We start from the raw sequence: 16,423 nt of genomic DNA on the forward strand, positions 1-16,423 counted from the left end.
GGAAAGAAAAATAGGGTAAGAAAGAACTGTTAATAGTAAAACAAACAATAGTCAGAGTAACAGGTCAATGAACAGTTATGAACGCAAACACCAACTTAAAATATAAAATAAAATAATAATGCAGAATTGGCATTTTAAATATTTAAGCATTCAAAAAAAAAAAAAAGAATGGAAATATCCACAAAACTCACTAATCTTATCTAGACTGCTTTTGCTACAGCTGGTGAAAGTGATTCTACATACAAAAGAAATACCATTTCTGTAAAAGCCAATTACACTGCTCTGACATTACCAGTAATGTCTTTACTTGGTTTTGAATCTGGAATATCAACACATATGATGTTTCAAGCACAGTTTACAGTTTTATATAATAAGAAGAATGGTCATTTTTATCAACATCCATCAAGCACAGAATTTCAGAGGCATTAAAATCTTGAGCTCTTACTTCTTGGGTGAGGTAAAGCTTCTTTTATGTGTAACTACTTTTTGATTACACTGTATCTCTTGCTAAGTCTTGAAAGATTGATTATATTTAAAGCAAGATTACAACAATGACATTTCTAATTTCTAATGGAATTAATTCAGTATGTTCCATGTGATAGATTTGCAATTAATTGTACTGGTTAGAAATTGTTTTAAAATAAGAAAGGACCTATTTCCCTCTGTGCCTTGAAAAATCTAATATTTTGTATATTTGATTAGTTTAAGAAAAACAGTTATTAAAGATAATTTATTTTTGTTCTGAATTGCAACTATAATTTTTTAGTTGCATAACTGCAAAAGCATTCTAACTCCAGTTGCTTTCTAGATTGAAATGCAAGAAAACATATGTTACCCACATAATAGTTTGTGCACATTTTTAGTTAGCAGCCTTTACTTCTGAACATACCTGGGACAAGTCTATGAAAGTTAAACTGCCCACAATTAAATATTTAATGACAAGTATATCTGTTAATTATCTTAAAACCGAGTATTTAACTAATACACAAAAAAAAATCCAAAAGGAATCATAGCAGCTATTTTTTGCTAAGATTTTTAATAGTCTCTGAATTTTGTTAATTGAGGAACATCTCAATCCCTAGGGATGCCATAAGACAAAAAACAAAGCAAGGTTACTGGCTTTTGTGTCTGGAAGACCTTCACGTGTATTGTTGGGATTCTCTAGTGATCAGCAACACAGAGAATCTTATTTACTACATTTCAAATCACCAAGATGAAGACAGCATAGTGTACAGATCTATTTCTCAATATTAAAAAGATAGATTTAAAGAACTTTTATTCAGCTGTTTAAAAGTATTCTTAATTGCATTTCTCAGGAATCTGTTTTATTTCCTTGTAATAAAGATTACATTTAAAATTTTCAATTTTATTTCTCCTTGAACTCTAAGCACTGAGAAATAAACTCTCCTATATCTGAAGGCAAGAAGCAAATGCCTTTCATGTTATATTTATTTGTTCTTTTGTTAACACTGACTCATCAGAGTATATCTCATGGGCAAGGATGCTCTGTGAGAAAAAAAAATCCTTAAATACAATCTTGATAGAATTTTACTGATCTGCAAAAGACTAGTCATAATGACTTTGAGGTGATTAACCTTGCACTAGAGCATCTCTCTTGCAAGGTCAGGCTGAGGGAGCTGGGACTGTTCAGGCTCAAGAAGAGATAACTGAGAGGGGACCTCATCAGTGTCTAGAAGTATCTAGAAGTATCTGCAACAGGCAGAAACTGCACAGGAAGTTGCCCTGAATAGGAGGAAGAACTTCTGGACTGTGCTGGTGACCGTGCACCAGAACAGATTGCCCAGAGAGGTTGTGGAGTTGCCCTCACTGGAGATATTCCATAACCGTCTGGACACAATGCTGTGCCATGTCCTGTGCTTGACCAGGGAGGTTAGACCAGATAACCCATTGTGGTTCCTTCCAATCTTACTCATTATGTGATACCTCACAACCAATAACTAATTGTCTATCATTACATACCTATACGTAGGGTCTATACTTATTTCTTCTTGAGCATTTAGTCTGCACTTAACAAAAGTGAAACTTATGTATATTGTACTCTGTAAGTCAATATTGAGGATGAACCTTTGTACATTTGACTCTAAATATGATTATAGAATATAATTTTGTGATAGTGTGAACTTCATCTTCTAAATTTTATGTGAAGTTGTATTGGATAGCACAATTTCCGACGAAAGTACGTATGGGATCTTTGTGGTAACCTTCCTTTATTTTTTTTTTCTAGTCAATATAAAAATGCCATCACATGAACAACTTTCAATTCTTACCTTGTAACCATGTATTATCCTAACACACTATGTTACTTTTCCTTCAAAAGTTGACTTTTATTCATGGGACACTGCCAAACATTTTAAAAATTCAATGGTACAGTATCAACTCTTTATAATTTCATTCAATGCTTGTTGATCTCCAAGACTTCCCAAAAAAATTCATATTCTTCTTCAAAACTTATATTGATTTTTCTTCAGCATGTTGAACAATGCATCTCCTAGCTCTCCTAGCTCTACTTCTTTTTTTTTCTTTTTTTTTTTTTAAATCTCTACCAATTTTATAACTGGAAATTGGCCAATTTCTCATCATGGAAGATTTTTGACAGGTTCATCACCTCGCACTACTTCTATAGAAAGGCTAACTTAACCTCAAGGTCTACATTTTTACTTCAAACACTTCATATAAATCTCTTTCAGAACTACACAGAAAAGACTGTCTCATCCTAGTAATCTGCTATTTTTCTGTTTATTGATTTTCTTTATTTTGCCCCAGTTCCTTCAAGCCAAAGGAAAGCTTCTAATGCACAACCTCTCTGGTTACCTCAGTGAGGAAATATAACAAAGCTAATGTGATTTACTTTCCCTCCCTCCCTTCAGTAACATTTTCCTTGCATGTTTTTTTGCCTTTGATCTGCTGTTGACACTTTAATAAGTTTCCCACTTTTATAATCTCTAGGTTTTGAAGTTAATTCTCAAAATCCTGATGGCCACACTTTCTACTAGCTTTTTTTGAACGATTCCTTTTCCTGAAATACATATCTTAATTTCTATTAGATTCCCTAACTGTGTTGTTTCATCACCTGATTTGGTGATTCACTTGGGTTTTGATTCTGATTGGTAATTCTCTAAAATGGTGATTTTACGTGATTCCAGGTCACCAGTAAATACTTACCTTTTTGATATCATCCTCAAATCTATTTCGATGAGCTTTCTTATTTTGATATCTTTTCCCACATAAAGTAAAAAAAAAAAGTTGCTCTTCCCTTCCTCCCAGGGTGTCCAATTTCAATGCGTTATAGACAATTCAGATACATTCTGAGCACATTATTGTCACATTTCCTTTAATTGAGAAAATCTACTCTGCTTTAAGCCAGCTGTTTCGCTATTCATTAGATACTTTTATCTTATACTGAAATAAAAAGATGTTAACTGAATCACCAGTATTTGAACTGAAGATAATTAAAACACCACTGTAATTAATGTTCTCTGGCCTTCCATTACTTAGCTTAATGTCTGAAAACATGTTTTATTAAAAATTCACCCACAAATCAAACCAGTGTATTTCCTGGAATGCTACCTAAGTAAAGCTTTGAACTACCAGCTTAATCATCAAGTGATTAACAAAACAATAGAAACATATAAAATGTGCAGTACAACAGGGAAGAAACTATAACCTTTTAAATCTATAACAATGAAACAGTTTCTGGAATACACAGATGCGTGTTGCATAGTGTTGTCATTTATTATTTTAACTTTCTAACACACAGCTACTCTTTAAGGTTTAAAAGAGAAATACATTATGAAAAGGATCCAGTGAATACCTCAAAATTAAAATTTTGTTGTAGAAGATGCTGTTCCTTCAAAAGACTGTAGCTTCAGAGATAAGTTGTAACACAAGCAGCTTCTGAGTCAAATGTCAAGAAACGTGGGATCAAAAAGAGGCAGATATCCTCTTTAAGCTTATTTACCATTCCTATAGTATGTTGACTAAATGCTATATGTATTTCAGTCAAGAAGGAAAAGAAAATTTAACTAAAATTTAAAACAATGGAGTCTCTTAATTGCAGGTTTTCCCGTTCCTCAGAACCCTCCCCTAGTTCCCACTGCAATAGACAATGTGAAGATGACAAAACTTGTCCAAAGAATGAAATATGAGTCTTACACATGTAACCAGCAGCACATCTCACCTAATAAATCTGCTTCCAGTTGATTACTGAAATCTTACTAGACAAGAGTGAGGACCTTCTGACTGCTGCCTGAGGTTGTTAAAAATATGCATATTTGTCAGCTATAGACAGTGCAGCTGACTGGATCAGTTTCTTTAATTCCAGTTATTAATTAATTGCTTTACCACGATTACTAACTGATGCTACATAATCCTATCTGACTTCAGTGTCTTACAGACTTTTGAAAATAAATATTTGCTTATCTCTGTGAATAAATGGCAGTTATTTTTTTTTCTTTCTAAGAACAGAATACCCTGCAGTCACCTTGTCTGTTCTAAAGAAACTTCAAAGAAAAATATACACGTCTGTTGCTAAAACTATAATACAGAAACAAGCATATATCTATGTAAACTAGTGCTAAAAAGTGGGTTTCTCTCCACCTCAAAATACATGATGAAAATTTTTTTTGAGGTAAAATAATGTTTTTTCAATCTTTCACTTGAAAATTTACATATTCAAAGCAAAAAGAAATTGTCAGTTTTAAATATCCCAAATAAGAAAAAAAATCACATACATTATTCCATATTTTCATATGTGTTTTTTATTTACTTTTATTGCCAAATAAATTGGAAACTCTGTCAGTGAATTTACATATTTTGTCATTTACATGCTATTCACAAAATTATTAAAGTTGCCTGTTACATTTTCCTTGTTTCTTCATAATGTTTATTCAAACTAACACTTGCATATAAGCAAACCCATTTAATTTTATGGCTTGGATAGACAAGCTTGATTTCAAATCAATTTTTTATAGTTAAGAAAATTAAAAAATTAAAGATGAAAAAATCAAATTTATATATCTTTAGCTACTTCTCCTTCTTTTTAACATTTCCTTCATTAAGCTATGCTTTTAAAAATTGGTTGCAGATTTAGTTCAACAGAAGATGAAGTGCCTGGTTTTATGATGCACTCTATTTAACTAATCCCTTAAATATGTTGGGAATTAGGATTCTCTGGCAGCTAATTTTAATGAGATCATTGTAATTAAAAACTTTCTTCATTTCTTATACTTTATTTACCATTATATTACATTATTACTTCTTAAAAGAAAGCTTGAAATACTTATACACATTTATTATTCAATGGACATTGTATTCAATGCCATATTATGAATTCCAAATGTATATGCAAAAGGTGAGACATTCAGAGTAATGCTTTTTGTGAGTATGCATTTGTACTCATTTTTAATGGGTTTTTGAATTTTTCTAGAATTATTAATATTTATAGTTAATTCCAGTATAATTTTTAAACTTTGTCTGATATGAAGAAAACATCTTCAATAAAAGCTGAGATTTTAACTCAATCACATTTTCAAAAAACTATGGGGTTTTCACCAAAATACCAGCTACCTGCATATCCATCCAGAAAGATCTTATTTTTGTTTCCTATTCCCAAAACTATTTGTGTATTTTATAATAATTGATCAGTCGCATGTCCTAGGAAAAATGAGATTATTATCTCCCAGATGTATATACTAGTACCTAAGTCTCAATTACTTCCAAATCTACTATGGGGAAGTTAGCTTTTCTCTCTTTGGCTTTTTGACTTGATAGGTTTCAGTGTACAATGGTTTCCTGTCCATGGAGGAGGAGTAATGAGTGTGGTCATATTGAAAAGGGTCTGTAGGGCAAGGTTTATAGGTTAAGGTACACCCAGATGCCTACTCTTTTACTTTCTCAGAAGTCTCAGTGCTAAATTTTAACACATGCATCTCTCCAAAATGGAGTTTGTTGTATGTGGTATGTTCAGATATTTCACTAGATCTATTATTTCCTGTGTTGCTGTTCTGTCATACCCTGCTGAGCATGCAAGCAGAGTAAATACTGTTCACGGAGTCCAGATGCAAATGGAAAAATATACTTTCTTAACAAGCTCTTTGAATCCCCTCTGGTGATCTTTTAAGAAGCCTGTCTCTCTCTACTGACTATATTGCGAGGAAAACTTAGAATGGTAAAGCAATGGACATAATATTTATGAAAAGTGACAGTGGAAACTTGGGAAAAAATATTAAGCATTCAGAAGATATTCCAATCACAATAAAATAAAATCCTTTATAATTTCTTCAAAAGACCTTCAATTGCCTTTTCAAGTCTGGTTATTAATAACTAACTTTTCAGAGTATTTTGCATTTAAATAGCATTTTTCATATTCAAAATGCAATCCTAATTGATTTCAATTCTAATTCTAAGTACTCAGGTCATTGTCTACGTGATTCTATAAATCAAATGTGTTACCCTGGGCAAAAAGAAAATGATAAATGCATTGTAAGTAGCCAACATATGACGATTTTAAGTAAAGCATGTTGCTGAAGTGGTTAAACTGAACATACTTGGGAACCATAAAACAAAGAAAACCAGAGTGCCTCCTTCCCAGTAACACAGCTTTATTTGCTGTAGGAATTCTCTGTGGTTTTTGCAATTGCCCTAATTCAAACTTTGAAATAGATTTAAATAGCAACCTTTCATGTGGTGACTACAAACATAAGCAACTCTTTATCATCAGTAGATCAAAAAAAGAATTGATGTCCTCTCCCAACCACAGTAGTATGTAAGATCGCTGTTGAAGATGTTCCAAACACATCCTCAAAGGGCTATGAATTTTTTTTTCCCCACTACTGGTTTTAGAGATTGTATTTATAAATATTTAAGAGAACTATTGAGTAGTTTTAAAGTAAAAGCATCAATTTTGTGTTTTTCTTTTATGGTGCAAATGTCATGAATTCTTTACCTACTCAAAGATTTCCAAGCACGCAAATACATGATAAAAGTGCATAATATGAGAAAAATAATAGCTATCCCTTATATGAGTGATCATTTAAGAAAGGTTTCTGAAGTAGATAATGAAGACATCTAGCCAGAAGAGTGACTCACACTGAAAATCCAATAGCAGGTGGCACAACTTGTTCACATGACCATGGTAATTAATGACTTTCACTCTGCAATATCATTTAGCTAGTCATAATTCAAATATGAAATTAGTAGGGATTAATTTCTTTTAAACAAAAGCGTTATCAAGAGGAGGTAAATGGTTGACTACAGTCGCAGCATCACCTCTGCCACCTCTTAAGTGTGTCTTAATGGCTTTAGTATCTTTACTACCTTAATGGAATGCTAACTGAAGTTGGTCTTATCACTTCTCTCAATGCCTTTGTTCCCCTCTTTATACCATATCTACCAACCATTTAAACTCATGCAATCCTCAGAGCTTCCATCTGAGGGCCTTTCCTAACATGAGAAAGATAAACATTGGATTTCAGAGAATTGCTTTCAGATTTTGCAAGAATTCTTTAGTGATTATAAGCCATCCTGGCTTTGTATCTTCACTATATATCTGCTTCTTTTCTACTATCTCATTGAATCCTCTGCCACCTCCAAAGTATGAAGGCAATGTGTTTACTGCAGACTCAATTCTCTGCCACAGGTAAATTATTTTAAAAAAATTAATATCAGTGAGGAACAAGCCTCTTACAGAGAACTGCAAAGGCACATATCAGCCTGGTATGTTAAATTCACAAAATAATTAAAAGTAGTTATTATAAGTGGATTTTTTAGCAAAAACACTCCCCCTCAATTAATAAGCAGCAACCCAAAATACAGTTACTACTATCCATCTACAGTATCCCTGTAATAATGTCTGATTCTGATCTCGGTTACACTTTAGATATTAATTCGACCTGTTCTGTCTCTTCAAAACAAACATACGTTTGTCCAGAAACGTATTTTGTTTGGTTGCTTTTTTAAAAATTATGAAAATGTTGAATGCCATATATGGAAGTTAATGAATGTTGGGCTTCTAATAACTATTTTGTGCCCTTCAAAATTTTCTTTTTCATTGCTTATGTATGATAGTTGAGGATTTGGGAATATATTCAAGAATTCTACATTTGCACTCCAAAAATGCAGAATGGGACAGAAAAATTTAATGAAGATTCCAAATACTTTGATTAAAATTTTTACATTCTAATGTAAAGTTTGACTTTAGTTTGAAGTTTGACTATGATTTATCATGTAAAAAACCTGGCCAACTAAAGTCATGATTTCAAAAGACCATGCCAGTATGCAGTAACCACATTAGGATCACACCTTCGTTCTGTAAAAAATATATAAAAATGTGACCTCTGATTAAGTAATCAATATTGAATAATTGATGAAAAATTTGTCAACATTTACTATATTACAAAATAATAAACACTAAGATTAAGCTTTTCTGTGTAGTCTTCTATTCCAAAAGTTTTCAGATATAAACCTGCTTTGAACCATGTCAAATAGCTGTAACAACTTAATACAGATGGAAACAACTGAATGAATATTTTGAATATTAGATATTGTTAGATATATCTTACAGATGGAGTTATTTTGAAACCTGAATTCAAATATTTCTAAGGATTAAACAACACACTATAATGAAGTGTGGTAATATTTTTTAGTGATCAATAAAGGATTTCTTCTAGTAGGAACAATGCTTTCACACTCAGTCATAAATACGATTTCCCATTAGAGAGCTTTTTACTGCTTTGTAAATAATTGTTCTTTGTTACCAAAAATTTAAAATTACCTATAGCAGGTATAGCTAAGAGAAATCATTAATCATTGTATCTATGATACTAATATTTCACCTGCATATGGTAATTACATTCTGTTCTTGATATCCACCGTGAAATACCAAATAGCTTAGCATATTAGCCTGGATAATCTTTGCATATGTTCATAAAAGAATGAAGCCAATGATTTGGTTCACTTCCCACACTTATTAGAGAGGCTCAAGGTCATTTTAAAAAAATTATTTCAACCAAATGTAAGTCACGCCTAATGCACATAGGACTAGGTCATAAAAAATATTAGGGAATAAAGGTAGAATATAAAAAATTATTCAGCTTTTATCTAACTCCAAAATCATAAATTTTTGTCTTTTAGGGTCTATAGACACTCATATATTCTAGTTTTGCACATTTCAGGAAAGCAAGTGTTGATGGACTAAGCCATTCACAAGCCAGTTTATAATGAAGCCTGGCCAGATGCAGAACATCAGTCAACAAAGATTTTGTATGTACAAATGGCTTGATGTACCAGCCATTTTCAGAGAATACTTAAAGCCATCCCAAATGGTTGTCCTCCCAAACTAAGAGAGTCATGGCTTTCATTTTATTTTTGATAGTCTGAATGAAGGATGCATATTTGATTATATTTTATCTAAAAGACTAGACTTCTGAACTAGTAGGACCCTTAACTCCTTTCTCTACGTGGGCCAAACTCATCTCTCGGGAGTATGTTAAGTCACACCAAGTTATTCAGAAGGTGTATAGAGATGGTACTCTATCCTCCTTTATTGAGATTCTACAACTAAGTGAAAATATCCTCATTATTGGAACAAGACTCTTTACTTGATAGAGTCTGACTATGGACCCTTATATCAGTTTCACCCTCACAGTATCTGTGTTATTTATCTAATATTTTTCTTCATGGAAATGATCAAGTTCTCTTCTCTTAGATCAAGTTCTATTCTCTTAGAATAGGAAAAGCTTTTATATATGTTTTGATTTATACTCTTTACAAGACCAATTGTATATGTTGCAAAGCATGTCCCTTGAGCTGAGTGAGCCACCTGGAATGTTGAAGGCTTTCCCTTCCTCTCCTCTGACCTACTTAGCTCCAAATATGAGCAAAATCAGAATACTCATTTGTAATATTTCTCTTTTAAATATTCTGAGATGCCTCACTTTTCTGATAAATCTGTAAGTTTAAATACGGCTCAAAAGAATTTAAAAAAAAAGAGCACAGATTCTAAATTGATATTAAAAATGTAAAGATGTAGAGAGCATGACAATTAATTTAATAAAAAAAATTATTTTTGCTGCATACCTAAAACATCAGATCAAAATGTTACAGGTATAAAGGTCCCTTTTTTTTAATAAATAAATAAATACATAAACCCCCAATATATGCTGAGGTGATATTTTATACTATGTTTCTTTATAACACTATCAGTTTCAATGGAGTTTCAAAAATACAATGGGCAGAATGGAGGAATCTGTTTTCTACTATGCAAATTTTATTGTGTAAACGAGATTGGTGGTCAGGAGCAAAATTCAGCTCTCATGTTTCTGCCAGCTCCATGTAACTGAAAGCTAATCAACTGATATCTTTGTCACAGCTATATAAAAGTTCTGTTTTTCTTGAGATAAATTCCACAAAAGTAGAAAGCATTGATTATGTGGTCAAAATATACTGTAATATATCACATCAACATAACTACAAACCTCCATCAACTCTTAACTGGAGGAAAAAGCAATATAAGAAAAACAAGTGAAAATTACAAAGGTAATGCCTGGAGTTTGGCGGTTTTTTGTTCGTTTGTTTGTTTGTTGGGGTTTTTTGGGGGTGGTTGCTTTTTTTTGGGCCTATTCTGTGACATCATATCTTAAAGTAGTATGCGGTTTGCCATCTTTGAAATAAGGCCTTTGTCGTCCAGGAAAGAAAATGGTCTAGTTAGAACAAGTGACAGGCATATCCACTACTTCTTTTATGATAAGATTTTTTTTTCTCTTTTAATTGCAATGGCAGTCCTTCCAAGCAAAATATTCTCCCCTTTAGTGAATGTTAAAATAGATAACACTGGAAGATTGCTAAGTAGATTATAAGTGACAATAAGAGATACAATTATTGCATTGATAAAGAAATTCTTTATCTTTCATTACCTATGAAAAAGAACTTCCAAAAAAGGGGAAGCTTTCCCCTCTTATACACAACCACCTTTCTCACCAACTCTTCTCTAGGAAACAACTTTCACATCTCATTTTAAATTGTGGAAAAAACTTTTGGCTTCCATTTTACACAGTCTACAAATTTGAACACATTTCCAAACATTTGCTAGGGCCAGTTTTCCAATTTCATGCCACTGAATTTTGGAATTCAATACTATGATGGTTTTGGTGGACAAGGAAAATATTAAACTTCTTCAAATGCTTATAATAATGGTTATTCTTTAGATTGGAGAATTTATATTTCTTTTTTCTGCTTTGCTGGTACTCCATCATCCAATTTGCGATAGAAATTTAAAATACACAGCGTACTCTATTTAAAATATATACTTATTCAAATTGGAAATGAATTTAATAGGGTTTTTTGTCTTCAAATTATGAAAAGGAATTGAAAATAAAATGTTAATTGCATTTTATTCTAACTTATGAAGCAAAAGTTAATTTTGTAATTTGGCATTTATCTGATATTAAAATCTGCATACATGGGAGAGGTTTTGCGCTTAATCTTACAGAATATGTGATTTCACAAAGTGAAAAGTCTAAAGTGGCTATCAATTTCTATTAAGAAATCAGCAAAATAAAAATTTAGTCTTTTCTTAGAGTTTAAATCTGAAAATACTGATGCCTGAGACAGGTAATCTAACTGAAGTGAGGAGATTTCTGGAATGAGTGGAGTTCTTCATATCGATAAAAGTTTGAATAATTGGATCTTTCATGCATTTCAAGGCTTAATTTTTCTACAGCTCATACGTCCAACAACTTAATGACGTAATGTTGTATACACAAAATATTTCATCTACGTGGTTTCAAAACTAGTAATAACAAAAAAGAAACCAACATATATTTTGACATCCAAAGTATATTTAATGCTGTATTTAAATACATATATATGGTATATATCTCTAAACTCTGCTGTTAATTATTTCAAGAATATCTGTTGGCATAGAGAATGACATTACTACTAACCTTCTATTCACAATAATAACATGTAGCACTATTTACCCAATGTTAATAGAAACTTGAATCAATAGTTTTCCTATTATTACATATATATTTTATTACACATGCCGTTGAAAAGGGCTTTTTTTCTGAAAGAGAATACTATGAAAATCTTCTTCCAATTTTTCACCTGTTTTTTCCATATGACTAAGAAACAGTAACAACAACAGCAATTAAAATAAATTAAAAAATGTTCTTACCATGACAACTGGGCAGGGCTCTGTTCCATCCAGGTCTTCCATCATCTCCCATGATACATGTTAGGGTAGAATATCCCTGAAGAACATAACCAGCATCGCAGTAATATGTGACAGTGGAACCCAGTTTATAATCCATTCCAAGTCTTGTTCCATTCATTATATTTCCAGGATCAAAGCAAGACTCACGAAGCTTTGCTATAGAGGAAATAAATGTAAATGTAATTCTAAATATAATCTAAAATGTTACAAATATTTTCTGGAGTTCTCTCAAGGTCTTCTTTGAGCACCCTGTAGACCCTGTTGATTTTTTAAGAAGCCTTTCTTTCTATATCAAATGTTCTCTCTCCTTCCTTTTAAAGCCTTTACAAATTACTATGTAATGACCAAAACTAAGTCTTCTATATTTTTTCCAGATAATTTCTATAGTGCTCCATTACAGAACTATGTTTCTATCAGAGAATTCATTGTGACCAATGATGTAGGTATGTAGTTAGATGGAGGTAGATCCATGGACATTCTTCCAGTAGATAAGACACATCCTAGTTTTAAAATCTGTGGTGAGAAAACTTGTAAATGGAGGAAATTAATATGAGTAGTTTGTTATAAAACAGGAAGTATGCAAACAAGAATTTCTTAAAAATTAATAAACCCTAAATGAATAAATATTTACATATGATATAATGGTACATTTTCATATAGCTCTTTTTCCCTCACTGGAGGACAAACTACAAAAATATTTCTTAAATTTTTCTAATTTTTTAATTTTTTATTGCTATTTCTTTCAAAATATTGAAATAAATTCAAACATATGCACATACTTTTATATTTGTTTCCCTCTTATTTCTACAACATGAATACCAATGTTCAATAAAAAATTGCACAAAAATAAACACTCAGCACTTCTAATTAACAACATTATTATGCAGAAGGTGAGAAAATATAAACATTTTGGAAAAAAAATGCAATTTCCATTAAGGAAAAAAAAACAGTTAATGTATTAGACAGAAGCTATAATGAAGCAGATGACTTTGTGCTGTGCAGGATAGAGTCTGGAGTAATATATTTTATCAAGCACAAGACAGATATTTCAGATTTTATTTAATATGTAAGGGTGTTGTGGAGAAGATCAACAGGGAACACTTCATTTTCTGCAAGATCAGTGTCAACTTTCTAATACATCAAAAGAACTGTTTATTTAGCTGGCATATTTGCACTGCGTAACTTTCTGCTAAAGGTAAGTATCGTTACCAAATTATTATATGAGCCTTGAAATTCCTGAAAGGTTTTTTTAAGAGCTTTAAATAAAAAGACACTTTTTCTGATTCTATCAGTGCTTACACTGAAGTTTCTGAAAAATTGTGGACAAATTATTTATTTGAGTTTTATATAGTTTGGCCACATGTATATTGGTCACTACTACAGCCAAGCTAATGTACTAAGTAGATCCCTTAAGGCCATTTTTATGTTCTACTATATCTGAGAGGAGAGAAATAATTACATTGCATTTACACTTGATAATGGAAAACCAGAATAACTCTTTTGAAATTTCAACTTCACACCTTCCAAAAGAACTTGAAGATCTCCTAATGTGGTTCACAATTTATTAAGATTTACGTATATAATCTACAGAGCATGCTTTTGATATGAAAAACAATCCAATAACAATTATTATATCACATGATTAATCATTAAGATCAGGTATTAGATATTCACATTGATTCATTTAGCTAGTTGTAGTGTGGTGCCTAAAACTGGTTTTACACTCATTCAAAAATTTGAATGGGCAATGAAAAGTTAAAAGAGGCAATCTACTAGAAAGTCTGTAAAGATGTAAAACAGATATTAATAATTATTATGTAAGTCAACCACACCTTCACTTGCAGGTCTTAGGGCAAACTGAAAATTCTTTCAAGTCCAAATTATCAAATTTAGAAAAAAAAAAAAAGAAAGAAAAAAAAGGAAAAAAAGAGGATAATTTAATTTAGGATTACAACTACTATTTTGACAATATCAATAAAGCATTATTTTTCCTTATTATTGAACCAATATTGATATATCTGTATTGATTCACAATTGATACTGTGAGAGCATCATTCTTGAATTTATGATTCCAAAAAATAATTCCAAATATTTCATAATTCTAGAAAATTCTTGTATAAAGTAGATATTAGTACTAAATAAAAAGATAAAGAGAGAAAAAAGTAATTTATTATACCTGATGCATAAATCAAAATTTGAGGAAAGACATGATCTGTCACAGCATAAATTATCTCTAGGGAAAAGTTACAGCCCTATAATTTTCTTTTCCCCAAAATTATAGTTGTGACAGACTCTTGAAGTTGCTGACTAAACAGTTACAATGTCACTATAGAAATACAGTTTTTTAATAACCATTCTGAAAAATAAAGCCTGAAATACTTAGTACCTTAAAATTACTTTTGCAAATCTGAAGGAGCTGCTAAGTGAACTTGTAAAAAAAAGTCATTAGACTACGTTACAGTATGAGAAAAATTATGTCAAATGTGGCAAAAGGATTCATCAGGTCTGGCTGAGAACCAGTGATGAAAAGAGAAAATAAGATTGTATTAGCAAATTTATAAGTGCTGCCAGGAAACAGGAATACAAATCTTTCACCATCAACATCATGTTGCTCCAACTGAGGAACTTGACACTGATGACCACTGTAGCTCTTCCCCTTTCCTTCTCAAGAGTATTACTATCATTAAGCTAAAAACACATAAGGGCAGTCACAGGTTTAGCAGAAGACTGGAAAAAATGCTGGACAGTGTGTGCGCTACAATTTAAGCTGTATTACTATTGGAGCAGCCAAGGTGACAATTTGCTGACCAGGTGGTCACCAGCTCGTTTATGAGTTCTGCTTTTTCCTCCTCCTCTTCTTGTGATAGCCCTGCCTCAAAATAGTCCTCTTCATCCAGCTCCTCCTTTCCCTTCTTAGTAGGAGTTTCTTTCCTTACCAAACCAGCTGCTTTTTGCATTTGATATTTCTTTTTGTGTGTAGGGTGACTGATATGAGCATTGATTGTTCCTCTGGTTCAGCTGCAAAGCTTATCTTGGAAGCTGGAGTAGCCACAGCGTCTGTTGTTTTGGCATCAGATCCAGAGACCTCTTTGCCTTGAGGATGGTGAATTATGTTGAATAGGGCTTGCTAGGCCTGGGCCAGGTCCCAGCCCATTGCAATGAAATGTGTCTCTCTGGAATTGCCAGTGTGACAAGATACTCTTCCCAAATATTTTAGTTTTTCAGGATTCTGCACTTGTTCTGGGTTGAAGTACCAAAATATTGGAGGTGCCTGCTGTCCTTGATTCTTGCCCACAGTATCCCATGCATCCCGCAATTCATAACTATCCAGCCTCAGGGCAGATAGATCTCTGGGCAGTACTCCCAAATAGTTGTTTAATTTTAAACAAAACCTAAGATATATTCAGGAGACATATCAACATGAATATGCTGGTTTGAACATCCCAAGGATATTCAAAATCCTGAAGAGCTATTGAAAGTAGATGGAAGGGAAGATGAAGGTGAAGGAGAAAGGAAAAGTGAAAGAGTGGGGGAAGTGTTACACCTTATCCGCCCACAGATTGGCTCTCTGAACAGAAAAGGTAAGGGTGCAATAATTAATAGGTTTCAAGAGATGGTTCCCTCAGCACAGAGATGACAGCAATGCTGAGTAAAATTACCAGATTAGTCTCACAAACACTGTATATTTTACCATATCATAAGCCAGTGTTACACAGCGATATCTTTTATCCAGTTCCCAGAGGTAACAAGAAGAGAATTTGTAGAGAAAGTAAGTTTTTAAATAACACAACTCTCAGAACAAGCACAACAACTCTGAGCCAAAATTAATCAACATTGTGACCAGCGACTATTAAACTAATATAATGAATGCTTAAAACAGATTTGTTTTAACATGCTCTGGTCAGACCTGCAGCCAATTGAACCTTTCAAACTCCATGTTGAGCACCAGAAAGGTCTGTTGTGGTTTAACCCCAGCCGGCAACTAAGCACCACACAACTGCTTGGTCACTCCTGACGGTGGGATAGGGAAGAGAATCAGAAAGATAAAACTGAAATAACTTGTGGATGACATAAGAACAGTTAAATAGTTGGAATAGGATCTAATAATAATATTAGAAGTAACAATAGAAATAATAATAAACTTTGAAAATGAAAATGAAAATGAAAATGAAAATGAAAATGAAAATGAAA

General features: G+C 32.4%; 1 protein-coding gene across 6 annotated transcripts in view; it reads right to left on the reverse strand.

The window, feature by feature from the left end:
• Positions 1-16,423, reverse strand: part of CSMD3 (CUB and Sushi multiple domains 3) — a 621,549-nt gene that overhangs the window by 162,549 nt on the left and 442,577 nt on the right. For all 6 annotated transcript variants that reach the window (XM_027684441.1, XM_027684440.1, XM_027684437.1 and 3 more), the window contains one exon: positions 12,194-12,388. In XM_027684441.1, coding sequence (XP_027540242.1) covers positions 12,194-12,388 — 195 coding nt within the window. The remainder of the gene's footprint in view (positions 1-12,193; positions 12,389-16,423) is intronic.

This window comes from Neopelma chrysocephalum, unplaced genomic scaffold (assembly GCF_003984885.1).
Source record: "Neopelma chrysocephalum unplaced genomic scaffold, ASM398488v2 Primary Assembly neopelma1_66, whole genome shotgun sequence".
Classification (NCBI taxonomy): Eukaryota; Metazoa; Chordata; class Aves; order Passeriformes; family Pipridae; genus Neopelma; species Neopelma chrysocephalum.